General features: G+C 48.3%; 1 protein-coding gene across 1 annotated transcript in view; it reads left to right on the forward strand.

Annotated features, from left to right (window-relative positions):
* Positions 1–21452, forward strand: part of PELI2 (pellino E3 ubiquitin protein ligase family member 2) — a 144970-nt gene extending 123518 nt beyond the window's left edge. Inside the window, exons 4-6 of the mRNA XM_048485908.1 lie at positions 6024–6221; positions 16106–16294; positions 18583–21452. Of these exons, the coding sequence (XP_048341865.1) occupies positions 6024–6221; positions 16106–16294; positions 18583–19149 (954 nt within the window). The 3' untranslated portion in view covers positions 19150–21452. The remainder of the gene's footprint in view (positions 1–6023; positions 6222–16105; positions 16295–18582) is intronic.
* The last annotated feature ends 444 nt before the right edge of the window (positions 21453–21896 follow it).

Below are 21896 nucleotides of genomic sequence, written 5' to 3' on the forward strand. Positions count from 1 at the left end.
GCTTTCAAGGCTAGTGAAGAGTGGAGGTAGTTTACCCTTACCTTTCTCTGCAGAGCTTTCATTGGCAGTCTCCCTTTCAAGTACTAACTCTGCTTCACTTCCAAGATCTGACAAGATCAGGCTGTGCCATGCTGCCTTCTATCCCCAACAGAATGTAGAACACAAAAAATATTCATAAAGATAAAGCCTTGGATCTTCTGGATGATTTTTTTGTAAACAGCAAAGGGATTTTTAATGACCAGCTCCCCCTTTATGCTGTTTCTGGGGGTCTTCAGTCCCTCAAGAGCAGTGCATCAGGAACCATTTGGGGCTCTAAGCATGACCATGAAAGGGAGAGCTGGAAGGGGTGGATCTGTGCTCGGCTCTTGTGGACCTTTCTTTCATGCCAGTGGCCGCTTTCAGAAAGGAATTTTCCTCCAGATCAGATTGGCTGTGTCCATGGAGGTCTGGACATAGAGTAGGGGTCCCTGGGGGAGTGGAGGGCGTAGCTGTGAGTTTCCTGCATTGTGCAGGGGGCTGGACTGGATGAGCCTTAGTGTTCTTCTGGCTCTTTTGTTCCTATGAGGGGAAGGCAAAGAAGTCATAGAAACCCCTTTTATCAGGGGAAATTAGTGGTGGCTCCAAGCTGTTGTCGGCACAAAAGATACTGGAGCAGCGTCAGAATTTCCATATTGCCAGATGCCTGGGAGAAGAAATAAGCCCAAAGGTGTGAGTCCTGGCGAGTAAGAAATAGGAAGGAGTTCCACAAGCAAAACGCTCTACAACAGAGGATGTCCTGTCGCTAGTAGCCATATACCTCCCTTATGAAGGTGTGGGCACAGAGCTGGGTCTCCGTAGAAGAGCATAACCACCATCAATGGCCACCCTAGACCTTCAAGTACCTGGTACCCTTAAGCACTTTGAAGGTAAGAAGCCCACAAATAAAATTGGTAGCTGTGAAGGTTTCTCAGCACTGGTGAGAGATGTTCCTTTCTGTCTTTATCAGTCAGGAGTCTCATGATTACATTCTGAACCTGTTGCCATTTCCAAGCAGTATTCGTGGCCCGTCCCAAGTAGACTGTAATTCAGTAGCCAAGTCTCAATGTGATTCAGGACATCACTAACTATGGCCAGACCCTGCTTTTTGTGGAAGCTGATAAACCATTTAGAGAGCCAGTGTGGTGTAGTGGTTAAGAGCAGGAGGACTCTAATCTGGAGAACCAAGTTTGATTCCCCACTCCTCCACATGAGTGGTGGACTCTTATTTAGTGGACGATGTTTGTTTCCCCACTCCCCGGCTCATAAGAACATAAGACCTAGCCTGCTGGATCAGACCAGAGTCCATCTAGTCCAGCACTCTGCTACTCGCAGTGGCCCACCAGGTGCCTTTGGGAGCTCACCTGCAGGAAGTGAAAGCAATGGCCTTCTGCTGCTGCTGCCAAGCACCTGGTATGTTAAGGCATTTGCAATCTCAGATCAAGGAGGATCAAGATTGGTAGCCATAAATCGACTTCTCCTCCATAAATCTGTCCAAGCCCCTTTTAAAGCTATCCAGGTTAGTGGCCATCACCACCTCCTGTGGCAGCATATTCCAAACACCAATCACATGTTGCGTGAAGAAGTGTTTCCTTTGATTAGTCCTAATTCTTCCCCCCAGCATTTTCAACGAATGCCCCCTGGTTCTAGTATTGTGAGAAAGAGAGAAAAATTTCTCTCTGTCAACATTTTCTACCCCGTGCATAATTTTATAGACTTCAATCATATCCCCCCTCAGACGTCTCCTCTCCAAACTCCTTCTGCTCATGCAGAATAATGCACTTTCAGTGCTCTTTGAATCTGTGCGGAATAGCAAAATCCACTTGCAAACAGTTGTGAAAGTGGTTTGAAAACACATTATTCTGCATGTGCGGAAGGGGCCCTCCACATGAAGTCTGCTGGGTGACCTTGGGCCAATCACAGTTCTCTCTAAATTCTCTCAGCCCCACCTGCTTTACAGGGTGTCTGTTGTGGGAAGAGGAAGGGAAAAGGAGCTTGTAAGCTGTTTTGAGACTCCTTACAGGTTGGGTATAAATCCAAGTTCTTCTTCTTGTTCCTCTGATGACACGTGAAGTATGCCAGAGGTTACATCTGGAGTGGATGTAACAGCAAATATGTGTGGAGAGATTCCTCCAATGGGCAATGATTCAGTTGTGCTAGTTTCAGGGGTTAGCTGCGTTGTTCTGCAGTATAACATCTAGATTCAACTGCAGTAGCCCCTCCGGGACCAACGAGATCATTTGATACAATCTTTTGAGGGTCTGACGAAAGGAGCCTTAACTCTTGAAAGCCGATACTTGGTTATTTTAAACATTTCTATCTTTCTCAGACTTCTTTCCTGTTCTTCTGCGTTATAAACGCACCGAATTCAAAGCCTCGAGCATCTTGCTTTCCTTGTTCTCTAGGAAGCTCATAATATTGTGTCGGCTGATGTTGGCACAGCTCCCGGAGGTAAAGATTTGTTTCTTCAAGGGCAGAATGAATCCCGTATATCATTTAGTAAGAGTTAGACGCTGTAGCAGAAGCTCCGCACTTGCCATCTATTTGTTCCACTCTGTAGCCATCATGATCTTTCCCCCAGCTGAACAGCTGATAATAGTGTTTATGTAATAACTTGCCTCTGAAGCCGCTGCTTTGATAAAAGAACGTTCAAGTACAACTGTGATTTCTCCCCACACCTGGGTGCCGAGTCATACCGTTCAGAAGGACAATATTTCACGGATGGCTGGATCCTTGAATGTTTCGTTGGCCACGTTGTGGGTGTCTCTCGCACTCTTTTCCCCCTTTAAAAAAATCTGATGTTAGCATTTATTAAAGGTCAAAGGATGCCGTATTGCACCTGGCCACAGTGTCAGCCTTAAAAATAACCCAGGATTTGTTCAGCACTCATTTTGTGAAGGCAATGCTTTTGAAAAGTTCAGAGTAACGACCTATCAGTAGCAAAATTTTGTGTTATGGCATATGAAATAAGGAAAAAAGGAAGTGCTTAAGACCAGGAGCAGCAGTGGCGTAGGAGGTTAAGAGCTCGTGTATCTAATCTGGAGGAACCGGGTTTGATTCCCAGCTCTGCCGCCTGAGCTGTGGAGGCTTATCTGGGGAATTCAGATTAGCCTGTACACTCCCACACACGCCAGCTGGGTGACCTTGGGCTAGTCACAGCTTTTCGGAGCTCTCTCAGCTCCATCTACCTCACAGGGTGTTTGTTATGAGGGGGGAAGGGCAAGGAGATTGTAAGCCCCTTTGAGTCTCTTGCAGGAGAGAAAGGGGGATATAAATCCAAACTCCTCCTCCTCCTCCTCCTCCTCCTCCTCCTCCTCCGCCTATTATTATTATTATTATTATTATTATTATTATTATTATTATTATTATTATTATTATTATTATTATTATTATTATTATTATTATTATTAAAGGTCAAAGAATGCCGTATTGCACCTGGCCACAGTGTCAGCCTTAAAAATAACCCAGGATTTGTTCAGCACTCATTTTGTGAAGGCGATGCTTTTGAAAAGTTCAGAGTAACGACCTATAAGTAGCAAAATTTTATGTTATGGCATATGAAATAAGGAAAAAAGGAAGTGGTTTATATATTTATATTAATATTTTATGGATTACATGCCGCATAAAATTATTGTGTGATACTGTCTTTGTTTGCTGAACTTGGATCATATTGAATGGAAGAGAAATATTCAGATTCAGAAAAAAAATGTATATTTTTTTGTAGTCTTCAGGGAAGTCACTCATAAATTAATGTAAAGCATATAAGTATATGTTCAGTTGCCTAGTCAAATTGCTTCATTAATTTCTCCACTGTGAAGGTATGTAATTATTCAAATAGCTTATACTTAACCATTAGAACTTACTAATGATTTAGAATAGTGGTTCCCAATCTTTTTTTCACCCACATACCCCTTGGCAACCCATTTCTCTAAAACTGTACCCCCATTCTCCTGAAGGCGAGCTCGGGCAGCTTGGATGGGTGATTTCCAACCTATACTCAGGGAGGCAAGACTAAACGATGTCACTTCCTGTGGAATGGTTGGACTCCATCTTAGATCCCCAGTAGTGTTCCTGCCTATCAGGGAGTGCAGTGCTTGTACCGGGCTCCAAGCATTTTATCTGTTTTTCAAGCTGTATTGGTTTATTTTTCTTGTTTTCCCCTTCTTATTTCAATCTGCTGTGCCTCTCTATCTCCTGCCTCCTCCTTTTTGTAATATCCCCATTTTTTGCATACCCCCATTTTTTGCATATCCCCAAAAGCTCTGGTGCATACGCCTGGTGCAAAAATGTACCCCTGGTTGGAAACCACTAATTTAGAATGCAGGGTATGTCCTTGGTGATACAGTCTAAGCCTGTGGTGGCGAACCTTTGGCACTCCAGATGTTATGGACTACAATTCCCATCAGCCCCTGCCAGCATGGCCAATTGTAGGGGCTGATGGGAATTGTAGTCCATACCATCTGGAGTGCCAAAGGTTCACCATCACTGGTCTAAGCCAAGGGAAATACCTGCTAGAGCAAAGGTAAAACAAAGTTTATTGGCTTAGTAGTACCCACTACCTTGGACAAAGGTGTGCAGAATTATACAACGTGCCTGGGTAATGGGAAGTGAGGACAAAAGCTTGCAAAAATGTCAGCTTGAGGCAAGGAATGGTTTTGCGCACGCAGTCTGACCAAACAAAGAGTTGGTACCACAAATTCCCCACTCTGAGGAAGGGTCATGGAGGAATCCCCCACCCCCACCCCCAGATTTATATGCTTGTCTAGTTATTCCTCAGATGATTTTAGATAATGGGGTAACCCGCTGCTATCTGACGAAACTGACTCATAAAATAAAAGGAACCAGCACGTGGCTGGCAGCTTGCACAGATGTGGAGTAGTGCCCTAGAAAAGATAGATGATCAGAAGCCCTGGGCCCTGCTATCTCTTGGGTCTGCAGTTCAATGATTCTCTCTGGACAGCAGTTGAAGAAGCAGAATGATACCCTGCAGGGATCATAAAGGTTGAGGGCGGCAAGACAAGATTTTGCTTTGAGCAAAGAAGGCGGGGACTCGTTGATCATTCTTAAAAGGGTGTTCCAAAGGACCTCGGCTTGGTTCAAGAAACATCAAACAATGGCACTAAGATGAACAAGCTGGGCTGACTAGTGCTGTTCCTCCTCCTCCTCGTGTGTGGTGAGCTAATTTGTATCATCTGAACGATGAAACAATGACTGAAAATCAGGATCACAAATGCTGATGTTGCCAGAGATATGATGACCTGGGGGGAGAAACTGAAACAATGGGGGGGGGGGGTTGCGCACAGGTGCCCCCCCCTAAGACTTCTCAGTGTTTTTTTCAGTAGGAAAAAATTGGACATTTTAGAGAGTGCTTTAAAAAGCCTATGATTTTTCTCTCTTTCATAAGGAGTGGAATGCTTTTTAAGGCAAGGATTTTACTCTCTTAAAAGGTGTTGGTTTTTATATAAAGGGGACACACAGTATTACAAAAAGATGTTTCCAAACTGGGGGTGGGGGCTAAATGCAGGTGCTGCTTAAGACCTTTCTGCTTTCGACTGGAGGTTTTGCACACCCATTTTCTCTGTGTAGGCAAACAATTGCAGAATTATTGTGATGTGTCTGCTGTCGAATGTGTAAAAGAGGTTGTTAAACAATTGCCTGACCTGAATATTTTAAAAGTTTGGGTCCAGTGGCACCTTTAAGACCAACCAAGTGTTCTTCTTGGTATAAACATTCATGTACAATGAACACTCCTTCAGACTTTTTCTGAATATTTACCTTTCCCATAGATACGCCACTATGGCACTCCAGATGTTCATGGACTACAATTCCCATCAGCCGCTGCCAGCATGGCCTCATCTGGAGTGTCGTAGGTTCGCCACCCCGCCACAGATCTTGAACCTAGCTTGCGTCTTCAATGTGAAACATTTCCCGTGTTTGCCTGCTTCCGAAGCGATCTCTTCCTAGGGCTTCGGAGCTTTCTCTGAGAGGCATGCTTTCCCTGCTTTCAGGTTGGCCGGTCGACGGAGAGCCCGATAGACTTCGTCGTGACGGACACGATTTCCGGCAGCCAAAACAGCGACGAAACGCAGATCACCCAAAGCACCATCTCCAGGTTCGCCTGCCGAATTGTCTGTGATAGGAACGCACCATACACGGCCAGAATTTTCGCAGCAGGATTCGACTCTTCGAAAAACATATTTCTGGGGGTAAGTGCGCGGCACGCTCAGAGCAAGCTGAGGAGCCGTCTGTGTGATGTACAACAGAGGACTGCTTCACAGAATTGTGTGTCCCATGGTGCTGGCTGTTTGCCTGTGTACAATCTGGTGTATTTTTTTTCAGGAGGCTTTTACATTTCATGTGAGAAGGATCTGTGGCAGAAGGAGGCTGCAAAACAGGGCACTTCAAGCCGAGGTGCTCGCCACACAGCACATAGTTAAATTTTGGAATGCTGTGCCCTAGGGCGGGGTGATGACCGTCAACTTGGAAGGCTTTAAGAGGGGAATGGACCTGTTCACGGAGGGATAGGGCTATCCATGGCTACTGGCAAAAACGGACACTAGTCATGACGCCTGGTCTGTTCAGCGTAGAGCCAGCCTGGTGTAGTGGTTAAGAGCAGGTGCATTCTAATCTGGAGGAACCGGTTTTGATTCCCTGCTCTGCCACTTGAGCTGTGGAGGCTTATCTGGGGAACCAGGTGTGTTTCCGCACTCCCACACACACCAGCTGGGTGACCTTGGGCTAGTCACAGTTCTTCGGAGCTCTCTCAGCCCCACCCACCTCACAGGGTGTTTGTTGTGGTGGGGGGGAGGGAAAGGAGATTGTAAGCCCCTTTGAGTCTCCTTACAGAAGAGAAAGGGGGGAACACAGGCAGGATAATGCTGCTGTTGTTGTCTTGCTTGTGGGCTTCCTAGAAGCACCTGGTTGGCAACTGTGAGGACAGACTGTTGGACACTTGTCTTATGTTCTTAGTGTCAGATTATTGCCATCTCCACTTGCCACAAGTAGGTGCAAACAGAAGCCATATCTCTGAGAGGGGGCCCATGGCTCAGTGGTAGAGAAGGTCCCATGTTCAATCCCCAGATCGCCAGTTAAAAAGGATCAGGGTAGTAAACTATGTGAAATACCTCCACCTGAGACCCTGGAGAGCAGCTGCCAGTCTGAGTAGGCGATACTGACCTTGATGATCCAAGGGCTTGACCATTGACAAGCCAGTAGGTGATATGAAACGGACCGTTGGATTCGTACCGTGAATGGTCCTTCTCCTACGAGGCCAGGAGGACATCAGATTTTGGAACTGGAGGTGGATGATCCCCACTGCAAGGAGGCAGGAAGTGACGAAATTGATCCTGCCTCTCTGGGAAAAGGGGACGGGGATCACCCAACACAAGATGTCCTCTGGCCTCTGGGAGAACACCTTCCTCTGCCTGCGACCCTGGAGGGCAGCTGTCAGTCTGAGTAGGCACTGGGTATATGTGAGTGTGAGGGAGTGAGGGAGTGAGGGAGGGACATGACCGGTGAAGTGCTTGAATTATTAAAATGGGAGTCTCCTAACCTACACATGCCTGCAAATCATTCCCACCAATGTTGAAACTACCCCCTGAATAGCAGATACATAGATATGTGTGGTTATTGTATAGTGATAGAAAAGCACTCTGTATGGGTGCAAAGGAATTTGCAAGTCTGCATTCAAGCCAAGAATTACTCCAAACTCATATTTATTTAGCTCCTGTCCCAAGCCCTGTGTTTCTGTTGTGTGAGGGGCTGAGGCGGTGGCATAGTGGTTAAGAGCAGGTGCACTCTAATCTGGAGGAACTGGGTTTGATTCCCCGCTCTGCCACTTGAGCTGTGGAGGCTTATCTAGGGAACTAGATTAGCCTGTGCACTCCAACACATGCCAGCTGGGTGACCTTGGGCTAGTCACAGTTCTTTGGGGCTCTCTCAGCTCCACCCACCTCACAGGGTGTTTGTTGTGAGGGGAGAAGGGAAAGGAGATTGTAAGCCCCTTTGAGTCACCTTAAAGGAGAGAAAGGGGGGCGGGATATAAATCCAAACTCTTCTTCTTAAAGCAGCCTGGAAGTTATTCCTCTGAGCCCTTCAGATTTCTGCAGTACAGTGTTACTTTTTCTGTTGCAAGAGGTTCTTGAATTTAAACCTGCCTTTTCAATCTTTTGGCCCTAATCTGTGACATGGGGGGAAGATAAGGACAAGAGCTTGGCAGTAGCTATTGAATTAAAAAAAAACATTCTGTACATACTCAGGGGCTTATATTCTATTGCATGGACCCATAGCAGGAAGGTGGCTTGGAATTAATAATTACAAGCAGGTACCAGGCCAAGTGAAACTAGATAGTTGCTTTCTACTGTAAGAGTGGGGCATCTTGTGTGGGTGTGATCTCGACCAATTGCAGAGAGGCAGGAAATGATGAAATTCTTCCATGTACTTCCTGTGAGGTCTTGGGGTCACCTTCTCCAGTATTTTCCTGCCTCTGCAGAGAGCAGACACGTTTTTTGGCTCTGGCAAAAAACCCTATTCGTAGTCTGTTTGTGTCAGTTTGTGTCAGTCTGTGTTTGTCTGAAGTCCTTAGAGGGGTGGAGTAAGCGATCCGCTTGGGGAAGAGTAGTCTAGCCGCCGGGCTGAAAGCAACCGCTTTCCTTCCCACCCACCCCTCCCCCACCCCTTGGCAAATAGAACGTTGGCAAATAGACAGTTAATCATGGACGCGAGGTCCTTTTCGCCTCGAAGCATTGGAAACCTTTGTTGGCTCGGCTGGGCGGAGCACACACGCATCGGGCAAAGTCAGGCTGACCATAAAGAAGGGGAGAAGCTCCACTCAAGCGGACGCCGCAACGCAGCGCGCGGGAAAATCTGGCGCCTTCAAGCATGTGCAGATCAGTCCTAACCCTACCAAGAAAAAGAAAAGAAGGACTAAAAGCGGCCGGGAGTCTAGCGCCTTCCCAAAGCGCGTCCCTAACTCGTGAGAACTCCATAGCCGACTCCTCCGACCTTCCCAGGGCCTCGCCGATAGTAATCGAAGCTACACCTCAAGCGGGCCCCCCCCGGATCCAACTGGTTCTTCCCTTGTGCCCCTAACTGAGGCAAGACCCACCTGGGATCCTGAACGGGGAGATTCTAACCACTGGGCAGTTAATCTCCAGCCTCCTCCTGGATGAACGCAGCCTGCAGTTTTCGCTTCGAGTTCTTTAGAAGGGAGATAGACAAAGCTCTTGATGCAAGAGATCAAAGAACAAAGCTAATGCCCGGCTTTTTCCTGCACTCGGTCCCATTAGATCCCAAGTAGAGTCCCCACCGAGAGGACTCCGGCTCCTACAGAAGGGACCCCTTAGCCCTTTCTACCTAATGAGGAGGAAGAAGAGATTATCCAGTTTAGACGGCTCTGATGGGGGAGAAAAAATTCCTTCTCTGGACACCAAGAGGAAACCCCTGAGCCAGCTGTAGAACAATCCATACAGAAGTTATGCTTTTAAACTGGAAGAAATCCAACTCCTTAATTTCTAAAACTATTCTCCGCTCTGGATTTCCTGGCGACACCTGAGGACGCGGAAGAACAAATTCCCCAGCCTTCCATTAGCGGCGTCCAACAAAGCCAATCAAGGGCTATCCAAAAGGCACATCATCCTACTTCCCGGCGCTGATAGGGAGGGCGACAAGTATTTCCCTGTTCCTGAATGCTTTGTTAAAAGGATTCATAGGGAATGGCTCAATCCCACTGCCCACAAGGGCTTGCCCCTAATTTTGGGTTAAGAAAAAAATATCTGATGCCTCAGCAGTTTTCACGTCCTCCTCCAGAATCCTCCAGTTGATGCCCCTGTGTCAGGCCTCACTACATTCCGGGGCACTGGGTAGCCAAAGAGGGGGAGGGCAATATCAAGGACCCGCTTGATGGGAGAGGTCTGAAGCTTGGCGCTTGCGTTAGCAGATCCCAGCATGAGTGGTTGGCGGACAGCCATCAAAACTCTTACGCCCTCTCCTTCCATAGTGGCCAGAGCCTCATAGATGGTAGTAGCTCAAACGTCTCCTGGAGATGATTCCAGTCAAAGGCATCAGAGAAGGCATCGAAAGGGTCCTTTCTGCCAATTCGCCTTCATAGCAGATGCCATCTTGGTACGCCATGTCACTGGTAGCGTAGATCACTTAGTACCTCTAACATGATATAGCAAGACGCTTAGCGCCTGGATTAAGCGGCCATGGCAAGCAGGACATACAATCTAAAACGAACGTAGTGGCTGGTTGTTATTCATACTTATGGAGGGGGGGGCCTATTTGGCAAAGAATTGGACGCAAGTCCTTGTCCAAACCAAAGACAACAAAAAGAGCTGATGCCAAAATCTGTCCGGGCACCCGACAGGTCCTCTACCAACAACAAGTTTACCTTCGGTCCCACAAATCCTTACCCCGCATCGCTAAACGCAGGCGGGCAAAGAACCACACTGGCAGAATCAACATTCCTTTCGGAACTACAAAACAATCCTTCCAAACAATACAACAAGCGCAGGGCAAGTCCTTCAACTCCAATAAGAACAAGCAGTGACGATCGAAAGCATCCCGGTGGGAGGCCAGTCTCCAACACTTTCAGCACCGTTGGCAGGGAAACCACGCGGACAGGTGGACAAAGGAAGTCATCTCCACAGGTTATGTAATAGAATTCCAGCGTTATTCCCACATCACCACTCTGATTTCATTTTCGCCGCTCTCCAAAGGGATCCGGCCAAAGCCAGCAGAGAACTCTCGGCGGGCGGTTTCCCACTCTTGGATAATCTCAAGATCCAAGCCATTGAACCCTTGTACGCGACAGCGGAACGTTTCTCATGGGGGACATATTCACATTTCTTTACAGTCCCCAAAAAGAAATGGGGACTGGATGGGCAATCCTCAACCTGAAGCGCATCAACAAATTCATTCGGTCCCCTAAATTCAGGATGGAAACCCTCGGTCCTATCCACGGACAACTCTTCGGCCATCGAAGATGACTCGCTGACTTCGTTAGAATCTGACCGAAGCCTATTTGCACCATCCCTTTATTCACAACTCTCACCAGAAAGTTACCTGGAGATTAGGCCACATTACAGGATCAACATTATCAATTCAAGACGTTGCCATTCGGACTCAGCCACGGCCCCAAGAACTCTTCTCCAAGGTACTATTGGCTCCAGTCATCATGTTGAGGGAACAGAAGGGGGGATACACGTCTACCTTCCTCACCGACTGATCTGCTTTCGATTCGTTGCTCGCATGCTCCGCTCCCCAAAGGCCATCGCCGACATCGCAGGAATAGTTCAAGAAACCCTGTAGCACAGCATGTGGCTTTATCGTAGAACAAAGAAAGAAAGCTCTTTCATTCCCTCCACACGGCTTTCGGGAGAACACCTAGGCGCAGTGCTGGACACGGTACAAGACTCCCTTTTCATACCAGAAGAGAAGGTAGAAAGAATCAGGAAAACGACATTACTAGTCATGTCCAACAGAAGATCGTCCTTGCTAAAACTGGCAAAGTCTGCTGAACCTTCATCTCAGTAATCGACCTGACCCAGTGGCACGTTTTCACGCAGCCGAGACCGCTCCAGCGATTCCTCCGTGCATACCAGCTGGACATTATTGCCAAGAAAGACAGAAAATTGACCATGCCCCCAAGAGTCCGTCTCAGCCTTCTCTGGTGGACGAACCGCTCCAACCTCAGACGGCGGAAAACGTTATCTACCTGCTCATCGAGCTCAAGTCTTCACAGACGCCAGCCTTCAGGGCTGGGGGGCCACCTCAGTCAAATGTATGTCCGGGGAACTTGGTCTCCGGAAGAATCTCGGCTCCACATCAATGTGTTGGAAACTTCGAGCGATCTTCCTTGCCCTTCAACATTTCGGCCACAAATTCGTCACCAACATGTCATCATAAGAACAGACAATGTTGCCGCGAAGATGTACATCAACAACCAGGGAGGCTCCAGATCAGCAAGGCTCCACTTTCGAGAAGCTTAACAGTAAAATCCTCCAATGGGCGGGGAGAACTTGGCATCGCTAGAAGCCCTACACATCAGAGGAGTCAGAATCTAGAAGGCGGATTGGCTCAGCAGACCCAGAGATCTGTCGCGAGAAACCCGAGATGGCTGACTTCGATCCACGGGTCTTCTTCAAGATATGCAACACCTTCGGCACTCCGGAGGTAGACCTGTTCGCCCTCTCAGAAAGAACCATCCAACTTCCAAAGTTCATGACCGACACTACCATCCACAGGCAGTAGCCTTGTGAAGACCCTCGAGCAGCTGATATGGCCTTCAAATCTTCTCTATGCATTCCCTCCTTTTCACCCTGATCCCTCGAAGCTCCCTGCGCGGGATCATTATCCAGCCTTGGTGATCCTCGTTACAGCCCCAATGATGGCCCAGGAGACCCTGGTTCACCACCATCTCTAGGAACTGCCCCAGCCATCGCCATGGGAACTTCCACTGACTCTGCCCAATCACTTCCGACTTCCTGGCTGGGGCCCCATCATTCATCCCGATCCCGGCTTGGTTCAAAGGCTGACCGCGTAATGGCTCTTGAGCGGGCAAACCCTCAGGATAAAGGGAATTTTCGAGGAAGAAGTCACATCCTACAATTCTTAACAGCCAGGCAGCAGGAATGCGACCGGTCCAATATCTACAACTGTTCATGGAAGGAGCCCTACGTCCAGAGTTGGTGCCATCGCAAGCGACTTCGATCCCACGGAACCATCCATCCACCGTTATCTTGGAATTCCTACAGCAACAGGGGCTACTCAAATGGGACTCAAGTGTTCCCACCTTACATGGCAGAACGGAATTGGCAGCTCTTGCGCTACCGTCAATGTCCCCTTGTGTGGGTGATTTACCCCCACACCTGAACATCGAGGGCGTTCTGAACTTCCCTAAGAGGGGTAAAAATTGTCCCAACCTCTTGCGGTGATCCACAGGTTCCCCTCTTGCAAGCGCCTGAGCGGCATGTGTCCTAATACCGGCAAACTCACTAGGTCCCACGTTCAAACCCATTCAAACTGTACACATCAAATGGGTAAATGAATGGCGATTATTCTTAATTGCAATAACATGCGGCCAGGAAGAGTGGCTGAGCCCGGCGCCCTTTCAATAAACTCAAAATTCTGCGATGAATTTCCATTAAGGATAGAGTATGTCTTCGTGCAGATCCCAACTTTCATTCGAAGGTTAACTCCCCTTTCCACATGCGTAAGCCAGGGAGATGGAAATGCGTTTCCAACTTCTGCATGCGAGGTCCCTCTCATCCCAAAGAGAAATCGTGGCACACATTGGCGTCGTCGCGGCGGGACCTTAAAAGCATACGCATAATAGGCGGAGGGAGGTTAGCGCCAAATCAGAGAGTATGTTCATCCAACATTAGCCCGCTTAACTTGGGAGCGCCAAATGTCCAAGAGCAGCAATCAGTAGTACCCTGAAAGCCTGTACATATGTCTGAAAACATACAAAACTTCTGACTTACCCGGTCCCTCAGAGTCACAGCTCCCCACTCAGTTCGCTTATGATGCTGCGACCAAGCGCAGCCTTCGAAATCATGCATCGATTGGAAGACATCTGCAAAGCTGCCACCTGGTCTTCCATTTCCACCTTCATGCGATCTCATTATAAAATTCGGTCCCTGGCCTCGGCAGAAGTCAGCGCTTTGGCAAAAGGGTACTGGAAAGTATCATCGGGGACTAATGAAACCCACCCAATTCGGGACACTGCTCGAGGAGGTCCCACACAAGATGCCCCACTCCTACAGTAGAAGGGATCCATTTGGATACTCACACCGTTGAAGGGTCTTTCTACTGTAGGTGAAGTGGGGCATCTTAACCCTAGGATTCCATTTGTTTCCCGATGTTACTCTCTCAGTTATCCAACTAAATTCATGTTTTCAGACTGTTTCCAGCGTTTAGGGTTGTGCGATTTGTTGTTGTCACTGTGTTTCTTCACAGTGATCCCTGGTTATTGCCGAGCCATTGTTTTTTCCTTCCGTGTTTTGGTTATATGTTCCTGTACTGCCAAGCTGCTATACCACTACACTATGCCAGGCGGGGGTACTGAAGAAGGTGACCCCAAGACCTCACAGGAAGTACATGGAAGAATTTCATCATTTCCTGCCTCTCTGCAATTGGTCGAGATCACACCCACACAAGATGCCCCACTTACCTACAGTAGAAAGACCCTTCACGGTGAGTATCCAATGGATCCTTTTCTCCGCTCCTGCCCTCCTCCCATGGCCCTGCCGGCTCCCGAAGCAAGTTTCTCATTGCAGACAGAGGAGGTGGCCTCTGAATAGTATAGATCTCCCTCCAGCTTCTTCTGCCCAGCATTCTCACTTGTCACAGTGGACGTTAAAAGGTGACCGAAAGAAACAGAGGCCAGAGGCCCAAAGAGGAAAAAACTGAGCTGATAAACCACATTTGCTTGGAGAGGAGTTGACTCACTGTCTTGCTGCTTCTCCTCTTCCATGCTTGCTCATCTCCCTTAAGTCTAGGCCAGTGGTGGCGAACCTATGGCACGGGTGCCAGAGGCGGCACTCAGAGCCCTCTCCATGGGCACGCGCAAACAGTCGTCCCCCCCCCCCCCCATATCTAGGCTGGCCTGGGCAGCTGGGCTCGATTATTAGCATTAAACCTAAGACCTAGTTTTGGGGAAGCAGTGTAGGTAACCCTGTTAAGCGCTGTTAAACCCCACTGATTTTCATGCAAAGAACTAAAGCGTGATCCTTTACCTGGGAATAAGCTCGGTTGCTGGCAATGGGGCTTGCTTTTGAGTAAACCCTCCTAGGGTCATGATTCACCCGTTGGAAGAGTTTCACGGTTGCTTCAAAGTGATGCACGCCTCGGAGCCAACCGTTTTTTTCTAAACTCAAACCTCATTATTCAGGTTAAATTGCCGTGTGTGGCAACACTTTGTGTTGGCACTTTGCAATAAATAAGTGGGTTTTGGGTTGCAATTTGGGCACTCGGTCTCGAAAAGGTTCGCCATCACTGGTCTAGGCTACAAAAAGAGCCAGGCACGCTTTAGAAAGAAATGGGCATGTTTGGGAGGGGACAGTGACCCCCACGAGCCCTTGAGGCTGTAGGCCACACACACAGCCAGCTTCATGACTGGACTGTGAACTTCAGCATTCCAACTTGGTAGTTCCTTGGTCTGCAGAGGCCAAATGCTTTTGTCAACCCGTTAAGTTCACGGGGAGTGGAGACAGGTGCATTCCCTTGTGATCAGCTGCCTGGCTGTGAGTGATTTCACTCAAATGCTTTGCTGATTTTTGTGGTCGGAGGCCTCCTTCTGATCTTTTTGGTCACCTGCCACCCCTATGAGATGGGGCAGGAAAAAAATAAAAGAGAAAAAAATCTCTGCTGGCGGGTAGCTGTAGGAAAACATAAATTCCGGTAAAATCATAGTTTCCAGTGATTCCTAGTGACCCATTGTCACTTCTGGGTTGTACCCAGAATGAATATAGTGACACTGGTGATATCCTACCTATCCCCTCTGAGGTTCCCATCCCAGAGGTGGGATCCAACAGGTTCTCACAGGCTCCCGAGAGTAGGTTACTAATTATTTGTGTGTGCCGAGAGGGGGTTACCAATTGGTGATTTTGCCACGTGATTTTTGCCTTAGTTACGCCCCTCCTCTCAGCAGTAGCGTGCAGAACTTGAAGCAGTCTAGCAGGAGGTGCACCGGCGTGCGTGGCAGCCTGCGCCTGCGTGCATTCGTTTCCCGCCCAAGAACCGGCGCAGCAGCTGCGTCCTTGCCACAGCTCCTCCCAGGAATGCCCCGCCCCTGTTGTGCCCAGCCATGCCCCCGTCATGCCCCGCCCAGCCCCATTGGCGCTACGCTAGTTTGAATCCCACCACCATGGGAACCTGTTACTAACATTTTTGGATTCCACCAGTGCCCATCCCCCAACCCGACTGAATAGCATAGTAAGTAAAGAGCCACTCTTTCTTTGGAAAACTAACTTGTGTGATTTGGAAAATGGACTTCATTCCTGACTGACTTTTCCAGCACTGCAAAGCTAATATTTTTGGTGTGGGTTTTCCCCCCTCCTTTTTGGGTGGGCTGTGGTGTTGCATCTAGGAAAAAGCAGCAAAGTGGAAGAATCCGGATGGGCATATGGATGGATTAACAACCAATGGCGTTCTAGTCATGCATCCGAGAGGGGGATTCACCGAAGAATCTAAGCCTGGAGTCTGGAGGGAAATTTCCGTCTGCGGCGATGTCTACACTCTCCGGGAAACAAGGTCTGCTCAGCAGAGAGGCAAGCTGGTAAGTTGGGGGGGGGGGGGGTGCCTTGTGAATTAGCCCCTTTCCAAAAGAGGACAAAACCTCCTCTTAATAGCCTTTCCCTTTCTGCCGCCGTTAAAGGGGGGGGGGCCTGTCTTGACCAAAAAAACCAGAGTGTGCTCTTTGTACGCTTAGGTGAAGAATGCTACTTTGCATTCTTCCAACCCTCCTTCAGGCTTCTGATGATTGATGAGTCTGATGATGTCTGCAGTTTGACCTTTGGCTTCATTTAAACCCTGATTTGTCATTGACGTATTGCCTGCCGAAGAGCCTGGATTTTCAGCAAAGCTCAGTTTTGAACATGAGATGCATGAGGCGGAAATAAATTCTCCCTTTCAGCTCGAGAACATCTGTGGGTGTTTCCCACTGACCAATTGGAGGAGGCAGGAATACATTCTTTTCTTCCTAGCTGTCCCGGAACATGCCTACTTCTCCTCCAGTTCTTTCCTGCCTCCAAGGAGAGCAGTTGTGGCCAGTTGCCTGTCCTTCACTTCCGTATTCTTATCCTTATTTTTCTGTTGTTCCTATTCAGGCTCTGTTCTTTGTTCTTCCAGCCTCCCTTGATTTCTCTCTACTTTGATTGGGCAATGAGAGAGGAACATAGTCAGTCTCTTTGGGGCCCGTGTTAAAGAGGCTCTGAGCACTAAGCTCAGGAGCCGTTTGTTTTCTCCAGCACGCATCCAAGCTGGGAGAAGGAAAGGAGCCTTTTACTTCCTCCGAGGAAGAGGACACTCCAGTGGCTGCTGGAGCCGCTCAGCAGCCAATTTGGGCAGGCACGTTTCCAGAGAGGGCGGCCTCAACCCAAGCCTCCGCCACGGAGTTCAGCCCGCAGGCTGCTCCTGCCTCCAGTAATTTTGGCATGAAAACAAAGCACCTTCACAAAATGGCGGCCACCATCACAGCATGCAGGAGGAAGCTGCCGAAGAGCAGGCCCTGCGGGGAGGCAAGCGCAGGAGCCACGGAGGCCTGTTTTCAGCTCCGGGAAAGGGCTCAAGTTCAGCCGGTAGGATGCATGCGGCTGGATCTGGCAGCTTAAGAGGTTGCTGCCTTTATTAGAGGTGCTTTTAAACGTGAGAGGGCTATTACTGAGGGAAGAGATGGCTGAGCTGTTTACTGGCTTCTAGTAGAGTTCCGGATCATCTTCAAGGTGTTGGTGTTGACCTTTAAGGCCTTACGCGGGCTGGGACCATCGTATCTTCAAGACCGCATCACCCCATATGTCCCTGTACGGCCTCTTCGATCAGTTGAGGCCAATCTACTAGTGGTTCCTGGCCCCTCGGTGATGCGGCTGGCCTCCACGTGGGCCAGGGCCTTTATGGCTCTGGCCCCGGCCTGGTGGAACGCTCTCCCTCCAACTGTCCGGGCCCTGCAGGACCTTGGTGAGTTCCGCAGGGCCCTATAAGACGGAGCTGTTCCGCCGGGCCTTTGGAGGGACCGGCTGCTGATGGTGCCCCCCCTTCTTTTGGCCCCTTACACCTGGGCCGTTGGTCATCTAACGGGACTCGCCATCCCTCCCTCTTGGGGAGAGGACTTTGAAAATAGAGCTGCTTGACGCTACTTATATTTATACTGATATTTATTATATTATATTTATTATACTCAGCTTCTATTGTTTTTTATCGCTGCTTTTAAAGGTTTTTAGCCATCTTATGTTGTATTATGTTTACATGTTGTACACTGCCCGGAGCCCCTCAGGGATAGGGTGATATAAAAGTCTAATTAATTAATAAAAAAATAAAAAAATTAAATTAAAAAAAAGCACTTGGGGGCCAAAGGTCTTCCAGATTTTTACAGGGGATGGGGGGTAGAGTCAGAGGCTGGCAGAGAAAAGAAAGGGCCCCCCTCAGCCTGGAAGACTAAGGCAGCCCTTAAGAGACCCAGGCCTAGCCCTGGCTGACTGAGATTCAGACTCCTCAGAATTAAAGATGAGGACTACCAATACTTACTAGCCAACACGTTCTACACAATGACGAGAAGATATCGGCAATTTAATTTGCAGGGCTAGAAACCAAGAGTAAAAAGGTCCCTTAAGAACCACAAAAGCCTCCCGAAAAATGCGAGTCAAAATCTGGTGGCTCCAGAGGACATGTGGAAGGCAGGATAAAGACCAAAGCAGCCTGGGGTCGGAACTGACGCAGCAATGCAGCGTGGGTGACACCCACCATCCAGGATGGCAAATCTGTTGTTTTGCTCAGGGCAAAGTAGGGCGGGCTGGCAACTTCAGACAGAACCGGCTATCAAACCTAATCCCCCCTGCTTGCCTCTTTCAGGTAGAAAACGAAACCAACGTCCTGCAAGACGGCTCTCTCATCGACCTGTGCGGGGCCACGCTTCTGTGGAGGACGGCAGACGGCTTGTTCCACACACCCACCCAGAAACACATCGAGGCCCTGCGGCAAGAGATTAACGCCGCGCGGCCCCAGTGCCCCGTGGGCCTGAACACCCTGGCCTTTCCCAGCATCAACCGCAAAGAAGTGGTCGAAGAAAAACAGCCCTGGGCTTACCTCAGTTGTGGCCACGTCCACGGCTACCACAACTGGGGACACCGCAGCGACATGGAAGCCAATGAGCGCGAGTGTCCCATGTGCAGAACCATTGGTCCCTACGTGCCTCTCTGGCTTGGCTGCGAGGCTGGCTTTTACGTTGACGCCGGTCCCCCGACTTACGCTTTCACCCCTTGTGGACACGTGTGCTCGGAGAAGTCTGCCAAATACTGGTCCCAAATCCCGTTGCCCCACGGCACTCACGCGTTCCACGCCGCCTGCCCTTTCTGCGCTATCCAGCTCTCCGGAGATCAGAACTGCGTCAAGCTGATTTTTCAGGGTCCAATTGACTGATGCCGTTTTACACATGACTATAACAGAGCTCACTTTGTTAACAATTTACTGTGAAGGTTAAGAATTTGCCACTAACGCTAGATTTTACCTTTTTATAGGATTGTTATTAATGAGGGACTGGGGCTGGGTGGGTGGGTTAACAAGGGGTGTGGAGGTACACTGATACCAGGAACCAAACAGATATCGGTGGCATTCCATGCTTAGTAGCAGCATGTTCACGACGACAAACTGTAGTATATTTGTAGTATTTTTTCTTAGCACCCGTGATCAGAAGGAAAAAAAACAAAACCCAGTGTCTTAACAATTTTTTAATCTTGGGATTTTTTAACAGAAAAATGCTTTTCTTCTAAACTTTGACAAGCCTTTAAGACACATATTTTTTCAGACCTAAAAAAGGAACGTACAGAATGTAATTTGTCTCTCTCTCTGTTTTTTTCTCCTTAATTTGCAATATAATGAACTTGAATAGCTCGTTCTCATGGAGGGGGTACCGAATGTGAGGGCAAACCTGGTTGAATGTTCCGTTAAAAGACGCGTGTTCGAAGGAGCCGTGAACAAGAAAGGGTCGGTGTTAGGAACAAGAGCACAAAAGATATTAGGAAACTCTGCCGTGTGATCTCATGCAGCTGTTCAAAACAAACGAAAGACACAAAATTACTTGAAATTTGGGGAATCGTCCATGGGCCACTTCTAGTGTTATGTTCTAGTGGCACCGAAGTCACCCTGTTTTTAGAAAATGCTAATTAAAACATAATATGGGAAGGGTTAAAATACGGGTTATTTGGTCCCACAGATGCATAGGGCATTTTGGGGTGGGGGGTGGGGGTGGGGACGTGTGAAATGGAAGCACTTGAGCTTTGCTTCCGAATTTTTTGGAAGCGGCTCGGCTGTGCACCAGTCTCCCTGTCTTTTTACCAACTCCGTGCATCAAAGAATCGATCCTTGGGTCTGTTCATTGCTAACTTCAGAGCCCTTCAGATGTTGCTGTTGGTGGCGTGGTTGCTATTCCTTGGGGTCTGTATCCCAGGCCTCCACAATGTGCTTGACAAGCCAGAACGCCGTGAGCGGGAGCCAGTGGGGCGGGTTCGTTTCTGCTTGACTGTCCTTGCTTAAGCAATTCCATCTTGTCAAACCCCCGTCAGGACTCCAAGGAGCAGTCGCTTGCCTGTCGACATCCGAAGGGCTCTCGCGTGATGTGTGAAAGCACCTTTAATTGAAATCCAGTGTTAGCAAATCATTGGTTAGCCTTTCTCAGTTTTCATTTGGCATTTGAATTCTTTTTTTATATATATACATATCCAATCATCTTCCACAGTGTTCTGTCTCCCCAGCCCCCCCCCCCCCTCCTTTTAGTTTTCTTTCCACTTGGTGTAGTGCATTGGACCAGTGGGCAAATTGGAAATGTAGCAACTCCTTTATAAATGTAGTCACTTACGTGGCTGGGCTGCCATGCTAGAAAGAAGTCCTGGGTCTCTCTCTATCTCTGTAGAACATGCGTGCGTTGGCCTGGATCCTATTTGCTAGTTCAGGTCGCTCATGATTCTTCACCGACTGCAGGATTCATAAATTGACTCATTGCGTTCTAAGCATTCGGTAGCTATTTTGAAATCACCGATTAAAAACAAGCTGTTTTGCTCCTCTAGCTTCAGTGACACAGCTTTCTTGCATCCTTCCGTAGCCGTTACGGCATGAGTTTGCTCACTTCTGTTTTTTCCCACAGCCTGAGTAGAGTCCCGCGGTAGTTCGGTTGGTTTTTTTAAAAAAGCATCCAAGCTGAATGCAATTTGTGCAAATTGAAATCCCAGATAATTTGGGAAAGGGGGAAGGATTCTTATCGCTCAGTCTTAAAATTGGTAGATTGACATTTATGTGTACTTTAACTCTGCCCTATTAGCATTTTCATTTGTGTTAGCAGCATTTTGTATGTTCTCTTTCTGTACATGTGGTATCTGAGGTATTTTTCGAGGGGTGCGTGTGCGTGTCAGGGAAAACCCCTTGGTGAGAAATTGAATACCCAATGGAGCTGAATCCAGCCGTTGGGGTCTCTTTTCTGCTCAATTCACAGCAGTTCCTACTATATTTGTGCCCTTTGTATAAATATATAATTTATATGATTTTAATATATTGTGTATATACTTGAATTAGCCTGTTCATATTTTGGATGTAATATTGTTTTATAGTTAACCTTTTAAACCTTTTAAAATGTCCCTTGCCTGTTTTGGGTGACGGGGCGTACGGTGTTTTTATCTGCTGCTGTTTAATACAATTTTGCTGTATAAAAAAATTCAGCATTTTAAGTTGAAGTACCTTTCGCTCCAACGTCTTTTCGCTTTGGAAGGTTTCCCTCCTGCGTTTTAGGTTCTGTGCTCTGTAGCTCATCTTATCCCTTCCTAGGTTGGGAAACGGGGCTGACGGTGTTCAAAACACGTTTTTTCCTAGTGCCTTTTAAAATTAGACTTCTCTTAGCCTTGGATTCCTCCAGACAAACGTGCAGCCTGAGTCCCTGTTATTTCGAGACCGCTGTTTCAGGTACTCAGCCTTGTCTCTAGTATGGGTTCCTTGGCAGGGATGGAGCGCTCACGGGGACATGTGGTGTCACGTGTCCCTGGGCGCATGCCAGCTGGTTATGAGGGGCAGAGAAACGCCCCCACCCCCTCCACTCGGCCCTGCCCCGGCAGCACTGGCTGAAAGAGCAGCCTGGCGGGACCAGGCCGAGGGGCAGCTCATAGCAGGCTCCTGCCAGCTAA

This window comes from Sphaerodactylus townsendi, linkage group LG02, assembly GCF_021028975.2.
Source record: "Sphaerodactylus townsendi isolate TG3544 linkage group LG02, MPM_Stown_v2.3, whole genome shotgun sequence".
Lineage (NCBI taxonomy): Eukaryota > Metazoa > Chordata > Lepidosauria > Squamata > Sphaerodactylidae > Sphaerodactylus > Sphaerodactylus townsendi.